Source organism: Manis pentadactyla, chromosome 4 (assembly GCF_030020395.1).
Source record: "Manis pentadactyla isolate mManPen7 chromosome 4, mManPen7.hap1, whole genome shotgun sequence".
Lineage (NCBI taxonomy): Eukaryota > Metazoa > Chordata > Mammalia > Pholidota > Manidae > Manis > Manis pentadactyla.
Window position 1 is genome coordinate 190,306,012 of NC_080022.1, and position 14,603 is coordinate 190,320,614.

A 14,603-nucleotide genomic window follows, 5' to 3' on the forward strand; every position below is an offset into this window, starting at 1 on the left:
CCTTGGTGACTTATTTTGTATTCACAATTTCTAGTGCATATTTTTATATAAAGGTTTGCCAGAGGCTCCTGGGCTCACCAGAGTTGCTGCTCGGGGACCCTGTTCCGAGGAAGCCCCTGGATGTGCTGCCTGAGCGAGAGTCTCCCCGTGGGAGGCGGCATCGAGTTCTGGGTGGCCAGCTGGCAGAGGTGGAGTGGGATGGGGTTTCCGTGTAGAGGCGTACTGCCAAGGGACAGTCGTGTGGCGTGTCCTGCCAGCAGCCGGCCTCCTGCCCTTGAGAGTGGCCCCCGACATCTGAAACAGTGGGGGCTGTGGCTGGACCCTGGGGGCTCTGGACGCAGCTCCCGGCCTCCGACGAGAAGAGCTGGGGCAGCTGTGAGCCTGAGCGGGGCTTCGGGGGCCGGAGGCCTCGGGCGCGGGCGGTGGCCGCTGACCTGGGGGTGGCCCCAGCCCTCCAGGTGGGGGTCGGTGTACTTATTTCTTACTGCAAATGGGATATCGAATCAAAACACCTCATTCTGTGCTCCTGTCAGGTATCAACCTTCCCAGAGAAGTAAGTCTTTCGGTAACTGGGAATCAGCTTTCCACCCCAGAGTGGCTTATTATGCAACCTTCTCAGGGAAGTAGACCTGAAATAGGCTCTTCTGCCTGAAACGGAGGGTGCGGCGTCCTCGGACAACTTCGAGGCGGGTTGTCCCTGTCCAGCCGACACTCCGCTCTGACCCTGCCGCCCCCCAGGTGTTCAAACACGTTTCAGGCCATTCGCTCTCCCCCCGAGGGGCCAGGCCTGCTCTGCCCTGAGTTTTTGCCCTGTGTGGGGTCTTGCGTGCAGGGGCCGAGCGGGTCCCTCCTCATCATTAAATTCCATGTACCTTACTTGCGTTTCCCTTGGTCCCCATATCCTGCTTACTTTCCCACCTTCCAGTCTAACTTGCTGCTTCTGACCCGGGAGCCCCATAACCGAGGGGTGCAGCTGGGCGGCTCTCCAGCAGGGGGTGCAGCTCCTCCGGGCTGGGGTTTTGAGGTCTCTTTGAGGCTCCTCCTCGATTTGTGGCTCAAGAGCCAGGCTCAGACATCAGAGAGGGCACTCTTGTGAAGAGGCCCTGACCCCGTGGGTGCCCCCAACATAAAAGCCAAGTGTGCAAGTGGGTGTGTCTTGCTGTGCTGAGCCCCCATGCCAGTGGGTGTGAGCATGTGTGGGGTGAGTGGAAGTTCTCACCCAGAATTTCCAGAATTTCCCACTTGGCCTTAGTCTGCTCACATACCAATGATGTTTACCACTTCAGAGCCTGGATCTGGGGCAAGGGGTGGAGAGAAACCGGCCATTCTCTCCTTCCCTCTGTTCCTGGTGCCTAACTGGTCTGGTGCTGGTCACCAGGGACCTGCCTGTGTTGTTCTCCCAGGAAAGGAGCTCACTGTTGCAGGGGAGGGAGCTGGTCTGCTCAAGGGAGCACAGAGGAAGGACTTGGGGCGCGCCAGGGGAGGCTGGGGGAGACATTGAGCTGCAAGCAACGGGGCCCTTTAACCCAGCCCGCCCTTCCCCTTGTCCTCCTCCAGTTTCATCTGGTTCATAGGGAGCTGGCCCTGGGCGGGGAGCACTCTGCCTCCTGGAGCCACACCGTTTGGCCCTGTCATCCCGCGTCAACCTGCCCTCCGGGGCACCCTGCTGTCCTGACCAGGCGCCTGCAGGGAATGTGCCAGTGGAGTCTGGCAAGACTCTGTTAATGTGATGATGTTTGTGATTCAGGGGGAATCTGAGTAACTACAGCCAAAATAAGGAAGGAAAATGCAAAATGCAAGTTATGAAAGAAGTTCAATTTGCTGTGGAGAACAGGGTACTGACCCCCTGGAAGGTGGTACCACCTTGCTCCAAACAGACAGGAAGTCAACAAGCTTCAAGCTTCTATGCTGTACCACACAAGGGTTGGCATCTGTGAGGGACCCAGAGGGTTAGGCACCGGAAAACCCTCGGGGCTCTGGGCCCTCCACCCTGTGTAATGGGAATCAGCTGCACTTGAAGCCATAGGACCAGCACAAGGGGGCATCTTAGGTGAGGCCCCCGACCTTTGGAGCCCTCACTGATAAAGTGGGCTGCTGAGGCTCAGCACCGTCGGCTGCATGGCACCCCACTCTGGGGATACTTTCTCTTTCCTCCCTGTGAAGTTTGCTTCCAAATCTCTTGCCTGAGAACTGGCCTCCCTGCTGGGGTTTCCTCCTGGGCAGAAGCATGTGGACCGGCTGAGTATGTTCAGAGCGGCAGTCAGCATGGTGAAGACTTGTGGGCTTAGAAAAGCAGCCAGTTGACAGCCGTCTGAAGTCTGAAGGGGTGGCAGCATCCTCTCCCTTCCAAGGGCAGCCATCAGCCTGAACAGTGGGGCCCCAGCTCCCCATGGAGCCCGGGATGGCTGACTTGTCTTGACACCAGACACGGTCACAGTCCCTGAGGGTGCCAGGGGGCAGCCAGGGCCTCATACCCAAGCCCCCACCCTGGCTGCCCCATTCCAGACAGATTCTAGCTGCTGTGCTGGCCTCGGGGCCCGTTTCTGAGCAGTGTTACAAGTTCCCCGAGTCCTTCCCGGCTGTGGGCTGTGTTCCTTCTGGTGCCGCTGGACTCTGTGTCCACGGTAAGGGGTCTGAGTGAGCAAGAGCATTCTCCCTCTGCATGGGGACCCCTTCAGCACGGCGGTCTGTCCCACTGCCAGACCTGCACCTCCAGCACATCTGAGTCCCAAGAACTCCTCCGGTCACAGTCCTGGGGTTGAGGTCCAGCTGAGGCTGAAAGGTGCCTGTTGTACCCCTGAAGCTGTAATTCTAGCTCTCAGGGAGCCAGGAGAATCAAGAGTGGCTGTGGTGGGGAAGGGCCCACAGCTCACGGGCTGCCTGCACAGGCCTGAGTCCTGCCTCTCAGCTGAGCTCAAACCCAACTTCGGTGCAGGTCGGGGAGGAGGGGACTGGTTCACACCGTCAGGGTTCTCTCCTTCGCAAGCGTCTTCATCAGCAGAACCCAGATAAGGTTCCGCACTTGAGCCCAGGTATGCCCAGACCCGCAGGGGCCCAGGGAGGAACCTCAGTGCCTGGGGAGGTGCCACAGCCAGGCTGCCGTCTGCTAGGCTCAGAGCCTGCATGGATAAACCACATTCTGTGGCCTGAAGGGTGCATGCCAGCGTCTCCCTAGGGGGCTCAGAGAGGGCAGGAGGGCCGGGCTCAATGCCTGGCCCCAGCAGCTTTAGGACACACTGCAGGCCGACGATTTAGAATTCCCAAAGAGAATGGGGGAAGCGAGGTCGTAAAGAAAGAGCTGAGGACAAGTCGGAGGGGTTGGAGGACCTGCATTTCCATCCCGAAACGGCCCACTAGTGCTGCCCAGGGAGGGCACCACACTGCCCAGGCACCTCCCTGGGGGCTGTCAGATGCTAGTGTCCCATTCGCAGCCTGGAGTCCACGCCCGGCCAGATGTCATTGAGAATAAAGACTGTCTAAGAGAATATATTCATAAACAACTCATCTGATAAAGGGTTAACATCCAAAATATATAAAGAACTCATACACCTCAACACCCAAAAAATAAATAACCTGATAAAAAAATGGGCAGTGGACCTGAACAGACACTTCTCCAAAAAAGAAATACGGATGGCTAATAGGCCCATGAGAAGATGATCCACATGGCTAATCATCAGGGAAATGCAAATTAGAACCACAATGAGATATCACCTCACACCAGTTAGGATGGCTGCCATCCAAAAGACAAACAGCAATAAATGTTGGCGGGGATGTGGAGAAAGGGGAACCCTCCTACACTGCTGGTGGGAATGTAGGCTAGTTCAACCATTGTGGAAAGCAGTATGGAGGTTCCTCACAAAACTCAAAATAGAAATACCATTTGACCCAGGAATTCCACTCCTAGGAATTTAGCCGAAGAAAACAAGATCCCAGATTTGAAAAGACAGATGCACCCCTATGTTTATCGCAGCACTATTTACAATAGCCAAGAAATGGAAGCAACCTAAGTGTCCATCAGCAGATGAATGGATAAAGAAGAGGTGGTACATATACACAATGGAATATTATTCAGCCATAAAAAGAAAAGAAATCTTGCCATTTGCAACAACATGGATGGAGCTGGAGGGTATCATGCTTAGTGAAATAAGCCAGGTGGAGAAAGACAAATGCCAAATGATTTTACATATTTGCTGAAGATAAAAACAAAGCAAAACAGAAGGAACAAAACAGCAGTATCGACACTGCCAAGTGACTGATGGTTACCAAGGGGAGGGGAGTGGGCGGGGGCAGGGGGCTGTTGAACCACTGTGATGTACATTTGATAAAGGCAAAAGGTAAATAAGTAAAGACTCTGCTCGCGTGGAGAGCTGGATTGACCTGTCGGGAGTCCTTCCTCAAGATGCAGTAGGGTGTGTGCTTCCCGAGACAGAAAAGAAGGCTGGGAGGCTGGACACGTGGAAAAGAGCTAGGAGAAAGGAGACAATGCCCTTTCCACGGCTGGATACAGCTGCTCTCCTGCAATGGCCTGTGCATAGGCACGTGTATGCATGTAGGCACGCCTCTGTGCACCCGGGCATGTGTGTTGGAACCCCTTTCCTAGGTCGCCGGTCTCCATTATTAGGAGTCCCTCTGGGGTGGGGTCAGTGGCTTGGTATCAGCCCCCAGAGCAGCCTCTATCTCTGATGGGCACTGGGGACCCTGATGAGCAAACCTGCAGTGTTAATACCTAGTCGGGTCTGTGACCTGTGTCCCAGGGAGAGCCAGGTGTCCCCTGGACTGTGTCCTGTGTCCCTCTGGGTGGGAGGGGTCTGAGCAGAGGTCCCTCTGTGCAGGAGGTCAGGCCCTACCGCCTCAGGGTATGACCCCAGAGAGTGGGGTGGGGTGGCCGGGCCCACCCTGGGTTATCCAGACACACCGGCCATGGGGACCCATGCGGAGGGCGCCGCCCCGCTTCTGTCCCTATCAGAGACGGCCTCCCGCTCCCGGGGCGGGGTGCGCCTGGCCTGAGCCCCCGCAGGAGAGGACAGCGAGGGGGGCTGGCCGGGAGGCGGGGCCGGCGCTGAAGCCGCAGGCCTCGCGCACTGGCGCCTCCCCCGCGGGCAGCGGCCTCGGCAGCGGTGAGCTCGCGCCCCGGGCCCCCCTCTGTTCCCGACCCGCGCTCCGGGTCCCGGGCCCCCACCCCATGGAGCAGCTGCTGCGCACCGAGCTGCGCACCGCGACCCTGCGGGCCTTCGGGAGCCCCGGCGGCGGCTGCATCAGCGAGGGGCGCGCCTACGACACGGACACGGGCCCCGTGTTCGTCAAGGTCAACCACAGGACGCAGGTGCGCCCCCCTCAATCCGCGGCCGGAGCCGACCCCGCGGGAGCTCAGCGGTGTAAGAGGCGGGGAGGAGGCGGGGACGGCGACAGACCCCCAGCTCAGGCTCAGGCTAGGCTTTCTTGTGTGTGTTTGGGCGTTGTTTCCATCCCTTGCTCGAAATACTGCTGCTAAATATCTAAGGAAACTAGCAATGCTTCACCAGTGAGGGAGTTAGGCAGCCACAGTGAGTGGGCCCAGGTGCTAAGGACAGCGCCCTGCCCCGCCGCTGTGAGGTGCAGCAGTGGTGGGGGTGGGAGGACTCCGAGTGACCCCCCCCCAGCTCTGCCGTCTAGGATGAAGGAGGGCTTGGGGGTCCAGCTCTCCTGCTCTGGCTGCCAGGGACCCACTCAGGAATACGATTTCGAACCCAAACCCCTCAGAATGATAAGCCCACTCACCGGGAGGTGGCGCTGGGTTCAGGGTTCGTACTGGTCCCTGAAAGCTCCTCTGGGCTGGGGCACCCCCTTGCTCAGAGCTGGCACACAGCAGATCAGCAGTGCCTTCACTGGGAGGGGGCAGGTGACAGTCTGAACCCCGGGGGTCTTTGCCTCTTTGTGCTTGGGGGCTCGCCCTTGGGCATGGCCGGGACCGCCAGATGCCCCCCAGCTCTGGATGCCAGCCCCCCATCTCCCCACTGCACGTGTGGGTGGCATTCTTTTCCTGTGTGTAAATAGATGCTGTGGCCTCAGTCAGGAGGTGTGATTTTGTAGCCAGAAGTATTCACAAACCGTATCAATAGACACGTTTTTACCTAAGGGGTGGCATACCTAAGGTGAGAGTTCACCTAATTCAAAATTGGATATTTGTGGGAAATGTTTCAGAAGCAGGAAGGCCCCTAGATAGTGGAGGCCGCTTTGGGAGTGGCCTGCCTGCTTCCTGGCAGGGTGGGCGGCTCCTCCCTGGCCCCCAGACCCTGCTGGGAGTTTGTCTCTGGGGGTTCCCTCCCAGCCCCGCCTTCCCCTCCCCGTCACTTTGGCATCCCACCCCATGCCACCCTACGCTACGATGTCCTCCAGTTGCTCTGATTTCCCGAAGCACTGAGGAGGGCAGGTAACCTGGAAGGGGATCAGGCCCACCCCCAGTCTGTCCACTAACCTGCATTTCCTGGCACCCCACTGTACCCCCAGCACCTTCCCTTGCGTCTGTGCTTCCTCACCTCTCAGAGCTCACCGAGGGGTGTCGGTATCCTACCCATCCTTAGCCTCAGGTGCAGCCTCACTCTTGCAGCCCCTCCCTGACTGAAGGGGGCCACATGGCACCCCAACTCTTTGAAAGGCCATTGCCTCGCTTCCCAACCAGTTCTCAGTGACCAAAGGTCCTGGGCGCTTGTGATCCCACGCGGTGGCTCCTGTCCGGGTCTGCGAGTCCACAGCCGCCGTGCAGGCCCCAACTGGAGTCTGAGCTCACGGCGGTTTTCCGGATGCAGGCCCGGCAGATGTTCGCAGGGGAGATGGCGAGCCTGGAGGCCCTCCGGAGCACCGGCCTGGTGCGGGCGCCTCGGCCCATCAAGCTGATCGACCTGCCGGGACGTGGGGCTGTCTTTGTGATGGAGTACCTGAAGATGAGGAGTCTGAGCAGGTGTGTGCGTGTGGGGGTAGGAGGGGGTCAGGAGGGCACACGCGGGCAGAGGCCGAGTCGCAGCCCCGCCGCCGGGCAGTTTCACGGAGACAAGGCTCTGAGCCTGGTTTGGGGGCCGCTCTGGCCCTGCCGAAGCTGCAGCGGGTGAACGTGTTGACCGTCCCTTGCCTGCGCTTCGCATGAGCTCGACTCGGGCAGATCAAGGTCCGATCCAGTAACTTCCTGAAGTCCTCGAGTCTTTCTCTGATATCCAGTCATGTTCATTCATTACTAAGAAAATTGTTTCCTGCCTCCTATAAGGAAGATACGAAGCACCCACAACGGCCCTGCTGACAGTTCAGTCTGATCATCATCTGTCTTTTTCTTATATGTGATTCACATTTGTTTTCACAAAAAGTAGGAGCCGGCTTTTCCCTTAACATTACTTTTTGAGCTTTTGCCGCTTGATTTCCAGGACCTCCTAAGGCTTCTGTTGAAACGCCTGCCTGTCCTGTTCGGGTGAGTTTGTGCTATTTTGGGTTTGGAAAGGGCCATTGCCTGCAGATTGTTTGTCACTTTTTAAAGAATGGAGCATAGTGTTAAAGGTATTTAAAACATTTCTTGAAATGGAACATGCCAGCTGTCGTTATTTTTTATTTAATTGGCTACAATTCTATTTTCCTCAGTCAGGCATCAAAACTTGGAGAGCAGATGGCAGATTTGCACCTTTACAACCAGAAGCTCAGGGACAAGTCGAGGGAGCAGGAGAACACAGTAGGTACGTTCCCATTGCCTTTGCGCACCCTTGACCCAGGGGGCCCTGCCCTGGATTGACACTCACGGTGACCTTTCAGTGACAGTGGAATTGCACGCCGTCTCCCTTCACACTGCAGCACGGAAATGAGATCCTTACAGGATAATTTTGATGGAGCTGATAGAATTAGTTCATGACCCCTTTTGTACCCAGTCCTGCTGTCCAGTGTGCTTGAGGCAGGAATGTCCTGGCTGCCCCAGATGTTGTCCAATTGCTGCTCATGCAGTGCCTCCTCGGACCACCCACATATCAGCAGGGCAGCTGAGGCATTAAGAGAAAGACAGCAGCTCTTTGTGTTGACAGGCTGGGGGGCTGAGGGTGCAGAGCCCCAGCACGTGACCAAGTTCGGCTTCCACACGGTGACCTGCTGTGGCTTCATCCCACAGGTGAGTGCCTGGCTGAGGACTAGCCTGCTCGGTTGATGGCCGTTCCGGTGCCCCAGAGCCGGTCACCTCTCCCCACGTATGTGATAGAGGGCCAGGAAGATTGAGCACCTGGTGCCTGACAGCAGAATGCGAGCCCTGAGGCCTGGGACAGGGAGGGCAGATGGAGGGGGTCACTGAGCAGAGCTCGGAGGGAGGCAGACAGAGGAAACAGCAGGTGCAAGGGCCATATTGCGGGAGGGTGGACGATGAGTGTGGGGCCTGATGGGCGTGGGGAGGCAGCATACGAGGTCACGGGTTAAGCCCTGTGCACTCAGCCTAGGCCTTTAAAAGGTACTAGTACTATTGAGATGTGATTCTCATGATCTAAACACCACTGTTTTAAAGTGTACGCTTCAGTGGATTTCGGTACAGTCACAATGTTGTGCATTTTCATCCCCCTGAAAAGAAGCTCTGTGCCCACGGGCAGTCACCTCCCCTTCTCCCTGCCCTCAGCCATTGGTGGCCGCTAATCTCTTTCAGTCTCTGTGGGCTTCTGCTATGAGTGGACTTGGAGAATAGACAGCCTTTTGTGTCTGTCCCTGGTGTGGGTAGAGGGCACTTCTCCCAGTTTGGGGTCACGTGGGATGAGACCCTTGTGAAGCCTGATGCAGATGTAGGGATCCCAGCCAAGGGGCAGCCCTCACATCTGGGGTCTCTAGCACTGGACACAGGTTACCTGGCAGAGGGGCTCCTGTGTCATGCACCTGTTGGGGCCCATAGCCAGCATAGTCATACTGGTCCCAGGCAAGTATAGCCGAACGTGGCTTGTCCTGCATTAGATGTTGAGTTTAAGGGCTGTGGGGTCTCCAAAGACTTGATTGACCTAGGATGTGGGTTCTCAAGAACTGGGGAATGACATCACACACAGAGCCCCAAGGTGTGAAGCCGATGAGAATGGGGTGTGTCCCTGAGGGACACAGGTGGCCCCTGAGTGCCCCTTCAGACTCCAGGATTGTTGAAGCAGCTTAGGTTGGCTGAAGCCTGGCCAGGAAGGGCCGAGGGGCTATGAGGACGTGTTGCCCCCATGCACCATGACAAGATGTTCTGGGTGTGGCACCTGGGACCAGCCTGAAGCTCTGTGGGAGGGCTGAGATGGCCCTGGGGGGCTGTGGCCACTGGTAGGGCCACCCTGAGCATGAGCAGCAGGCTTCTTGGCCACCAGGTGCGGTGAGCCCCTTGAGGCCAAGTTTTGTGCACGGCCACACCCGGGGTATGTGTCTGAGTGCTCTGTCCCACTCCACTCGCCCCGTTGCCATGTGGCAGGTAAGGTTATTGGCCCGATTGATTGATGAGGTCACTGGCATGCAGAGAAGCCAGGTGACACCCTGAGGTCATGCACTCAGGAAGTGGAGGGACTGGGATCTGACCCACAGTCCCGCTGCAAGGCATGGGCTCTTCCTCCACACACCCCACCCCATCACAGTGGGGGCTGGGGCCTCCCAGGTGGCCCCCTTTGGGTGGCTCAGGGAAGGTTACATTTTTCTGTGGGTGAGGGGGTCATGGCCCTTCTGTCCAGGGGAGGGTTTGGGCTAGTCAGTGCTGGCCTGCAGCTCCCAGCACTCAGTCTGTGTCCCTTATGACCTGGTTGTCCAGAAGGAAGACGGAGCCTGACACTGGGGCCTGGGCAGGCAGATGGGGAACAAGGGGATACTGCCTCAGGCTGTTTGTGGAGGGTCCCCTGCCTGCCCTTGCGGTGCACCGGGCACCACGGGCTGAACCCAGGGGCTGAGCGACCAAAGCACCAGCACGGGGAATGTTTCCATGCTGGGAATGCTGATCGGTCTGCAGGTCACTGGGAGGGTACTCTCAGAACTTCCCTTCCCTAAGGAGATGCACAGAGACATCCAGTGTATAAAATAAACTTTGCATCTTTTTTAGAAAAAACAACTAATGAAGGTATAATTGACATAAACTGCACCTATTTCAGGTGTACAACTTGGTAAGGTTTGACTTATGTACACACCCGGGAAACTATCACTGCTGTCGGGACAGAGAGTTTATGTCACCCCAAAGCGTCCTTGTGTCCTCTTGTCATCTCCTCCGCCTGCCCTTCCCTGCCCCAGGCCCCCACTGGTCTGCTTTCTGTCACTACAGATAAGTTTGCATTTTGTGGAGTTTAATGTAAGTGGAATCACATGGTGTGTACTTTTTCCTGGCTTCTTTCAGCATAATCGTTTCAGTTTTCATCACTATTATTCCGTGCGTCAGGCGTGTGCTCCACTGTATGATAAACCACAGTCTGTTGTCCACTGCCTGTAGGTGGACATCTGTGGTGTGGCCAGGGTTTGCTCCCACAGGTAAAGCTGCTACAAACCCTCACGTACAAGAGTTTGTGTGAACAGATGCTTCCATTTGTCTTGGGTAAAATACCTAGGAGGGAAATTACTAGGTCATATGGTAGGTTCATATTTAACTTTTAAAGAAACTGTGAAAATATTTTCCAAAGAGGTTGTACTATTTTACTTTCCCACCAGCAGTGTAGGAGAGCCCCAGTTCCTCCACACCCTTGCCACACTTAAAAAAAAGAAAATTAAATCCTAGTGAGTGTGAAGCTGTATCTCACTGAGGTTCTGTTTTTCCTGATGACTAATCATGTGGAGCATCAATTTGTTTATTTGCCACATATTAGGTTCATACACACTTAGGATTATTATGTTCTCTTCATCAGTTGACCCCTTTTCTATGAAATGTCTTTCTTTGTACTTGGTGATACTCTTTGCTGTGAAATCTACTTTGTCTGATGTTCGTATAGTCATTCCAGCTTACATTTGACTAGTGTTAGTGTGGCGTATCCTTTCAACCTTTTAACCTAATTTCTGTTTTTATACATAAAGTGCATTTCTTGTACACAGCTTGTAACCAGGTCTTGCTTTAATTTTTCAGCCTGTCAATCGCTGTCATTTACCTGGGGTATTTAAACCATTTGCATTTAATGTACTTATTGATATGGTTAGGTTTGCATCCATCATCTTGCTATTTGTTTTTTATTTGTCCTGTCTGTTCTCCGTTTCCCTTGTTCTCCTTTATCTGCCCTTTTTGGACTGAGTGCTTGTAGTGATTCCATCTTACTCCTTTGTTGGCTAGCTGTGATATTAACTGAGTTCTTTTAGAGGTTGCTCTAGGGTTTAGGCAGGCTCCCATATAACTGTCCTGTGACCCCTGTCTGAAGTGCCAACCTCCTGTCCCTTTGTTGCCCAGGTGAATGAGTGGCAGGACAACTGGGTGACATTCTTCACCCGACACCGGCTCCAGGCACAGCTGGACCTCATTGAGAAGGACTATGCTGACCGAGAGGCACGTGAACTCTGGTCACAGCTACAGGTGGGCACAGTGGGAGAGGCGAGTCCACCTCTTTGTTGGGGCCCTCTGGTAGAAATGAGAGCAGGGACCCCTAAGCCTTGGAGCAGAGCTGGTCATGTTGTGGACACGTGTCTGACTGTTGGCCTGACGGGGAAACTGGGGAGGGAGTGGGACATGAGGACACTTGGCCCCTGAGTGTACTAGGTCATCTGGTACTTAAGTTCAGACTTTGCCCATGTGAAACATAGGTGCCTGGCTCATAATGGAGGCATTTACTATTACTTTCGTGTCCACTCTTACTCTGCCAAAGCATGACTGTTTTGCCTCTTAAAACACATGCAGGTAGCAGATGCCCCAGAGTGACTGGTTTCAAAATATAACTCTTAAAATGTTAAAAACAGAATTTGCCTATCAATCCATGGTGAGAATGCAGCCAAAAAATTTTACTTAACTCATCAATGAAGTAACCAGAAGGATACAAAAGAGGTGCAGGCTCTGGGTGGAGAAAGTATGCCGAATGACATGCGAGACCCCACTCGGGTTAGGCGAGGACAGCCACTCCAGAAGAGCTGAATCATTGGTGTTGCACTGCTTCTGGACCCAGATTAGTTGTAAATAGTGAGATGAAGCTGCACCTCCTGGAGCCAGAAGGCCCTTATCTAGGTTTGGTAGACAGTGCTGTGGGTGGGCCCTGAACGAACAGGAGACCATCTTTGCCTTATTCCACATACCAGATGAGGGGTCTAAGGCTCATGGCTCGAGGTATGGCAACTATTTTCTCAGGTGAAGATTCCGGATCTGTTTTGTGGCACAGAGATCGTCCCTGCCCTTCTTCACGGGGACCTCTGGTCGGGAAACGTGGCTGAGGACGACTCCGGGCCCATTGTGTATGACCCCGCGTCCTTCTACGGCCATTCCGAGTTTGAACTGGCGATCGCCTTGATGTTCGGGGGCTTCCCCAGGTCCTTCTTCACTGCCTACCACCGCAAGGTCCCCAAGGCCCCTGGGTTTGACGAGCGCCTGCTGCTCTACAAGCTCTTCAACTACCTGAACCACTGGAACCACTTCGGGCGGGAGTACAGGTCCCCGTCCCTGGGCACCATGAGGAAGCTTCTCAAGTAGCCGCCAGCCCACCTGCTCAGCAGGTACCTAGGGCAGCTATGCCACAGGCAGCTCCGGGCACTAATAAAGTCAGGGGGCTTCAAGGCTGGGACTGCTGTGTCTACTTCACCTGCGCTTCTGCCCTCCATGCTTTTGGGCCAGTTTGCAGAGGGCCCAAGGCACCCAATTGCTTCCAGCAGGCTCCTTACTTGCGTGGGGGGAAATGTGGAGTCTGGACGTTTTCAGAAAGTGCTATAGAAACACACATATCTGGGGCCTCCTTAGGCAGGAGCTGGTGTGAACTCAGGGCTCTGGTTTCTGGCGGAAGCAGAGGTGGGGACCCCGAGATGGGCCCCACTCTTGAGTGGCGCCTGTGGGGCCGAGTGGGCCTCAGAGTTCACCCTCCCTGGGGTGGGGTGGATGTAAGGGCCCTGATGTGGGCACGTGGCATTTCGGCTGCACTCCAGCCGGCGTGCTTTCCGCTGGGCCAAGAGGTGGGCGCGGTACCGCCCAGGGCAGTGGGGTGTGCCCACGGCGGGCCGTCTGGGTGTCCAGGGTGGGCAGGCTGTCCGGGGAGGCGAGGGTGGCCGGCTTGCTCGGCATGTCAGGGCTGTCTTCGTTGGTGGGGTGGGCTGGCCCCGGGCAGGTGGGGTCTCGGGGAACTGCAGCACCCGCCCAGGAGTCACAAAGATGGGGGGCCGTAACCCGCACCCTCGCCCCAACCCCACACACGCCTGACCCCGCCCCGCCCCATCCCAACCCGCGGCTCGAGAGTCGCCCCACTCCACCCACCCGCCAAACCCCAGGCCCCGCCCCACCTCCACTGGGTCTAGCTCCCACCCCACCCGCAGTTGAGACTCCCGCCCCCGCCCCAGCTCGCCCACGGGCTCAGACCCGGCACCCAGGCCCCGCCCTGTTCCACCCAGGGGTCCAGGCCCCGCCCTGTTCCACCCAGGGGTCCAGGCCCCGCCCCGCCCTCAGCCCCGCATCAGGCCCCGCCCCCCGCCCCCGCCCCGCCCCGCCCCGCCTCGGCTCCTCCTCCGCGCGCACTATTTTGCCGGCCGGCGCGCCCCGTAGCGCGGGCTGGCGCGTGAGGTCGGAGGTCGCGGGGCGGGGCCCGCGCCGGCGGCCGCCTCCTTCCCTCAGCCGCGGTCCTTCGGCGCGCATCCCGGGGCGCCGGGATGGCCCAGAGTGCGGAGCCCGGCGCGGGCGCACCGGAGGGCGGGCCTGAGGACGAGGTGCTGGCCTGCGGCGGCGCCCTCGAGTCGTTCGGCGAGAGCCTGGAGGCGCGCGCGCTGCTCGGCCGCCTGCGGGCGGTGCTGGGCGACCGCGCGGCCCGGGAGGGCGTCCTGGAGCGGTTCCGAGGTGCGCGGGCGCGCTCGGTGTCGGGTCCGCCGGGGTCGGCCCAGCAGGGGCGGCACCCGGCCCCAGACGCGGGGCACGGCCGGGGCACCGCGCGCGGAGGCGCCTCCCCTGAGGCGGAGGGCGGCGGGCGCGCCCCTCTCTCCCCCGGAGGGCTCGGGGTGAGGACGCCCGCGGGGCGGCCTCCGCGTCCCGGCCTGCCCCGCCCCGTCCTGGCGCCGCCGCGAAGCGCAGGCCCTCCGAGGCAGCGTGCGGGCCGGCGGGGCGCGAGAGGGGGACGCGGGTGGGAGGAGCGGCGGGGAGGGCGAGCACGCGCGTGCTGCGGGGCGCGCCGTCCGGCTCTGCGGCTCAGGGGCGCCGCCGGGGCGTGCTGACAGCGGACGGCGCCCGTGGCTCGCCAGGACCGTGCGGGGCCGCGGCGCTCCGCGTGGGGTGGGGTCGTGGCTAGCGCTCGTGGAGGTCACCCGGTCAGTCTGAGTTCTCCACGCGGAGGTGGACCTTTACAGTTGCCTGTAACGTGAGTTTCCAAGCCATTCCCTTGGATCCCATAGTTCGGGAGTTAGGGGTTTGTGATTAAGTGAAATCGTCTTTGTGGACCATTTTATCCGAAAAAAACTACATAATTTTGCTCGGTTTGTAGTAAGACCCTCTGACTTTCGGAGAGAGGCAGCCTGGCTGGGAGTGG

General features: G+C 57.6%; 2 protein-coding genes across 4 annotated transcripts in view; both read left to right on the forward strand.

The window, feature by feature from the left end:
- Positions 1-4,939: 4,939 nt before the first annotated feature.
- FN3K (fructosamine 3 kinase) lies at positions 4,940-12,662 on the forward strand. Its single transcript, XM_036910771.2, has 6 exons — positions 4,940-5,323; positions 6,786-6,937; positions 7,603-7,694; positions 8,034-8,116; positions 11,354-11,476; positions 12,239-12,662. The coding sequence occupies exons 1-6, from the start codon at positions 5,183-5,185 to the stop codon at positions 12,575-12,577; spliced, it is 930 nt and encodes a 309-aa protein (XP_036766666.1). The 5' UTR covers positions 4,940-5,182; the 3' UTR covers positions 12,578-12,662.
- A 993-nt stretch (positions 12,663-13,655) lies between these two features.
- The window catches only part of TBCD (tubulin folding cofactor D), a 145,396-nt gene continuing 144,448 nt past the window's right edge, over positions 13,656-14,603 (forward strand). For 2 of the 3 annotated variants that reach the window (XM_036910774.2, XM_057501898.1), the window contains exon 1: positions 13,656-13,921. In XM_036910774.2, the coding sequence (XP_036766669.2) occupies positions 13,738-13,921 (184 nt within the window). In that variant the 5' untranslated portion in view covers positions 13,656-13,737. The remainder of the gene's footprint in view (positions 13,922-14,603) is intronic. The other variant, XM_036910772.2, reaches the window with a different exon arrangement.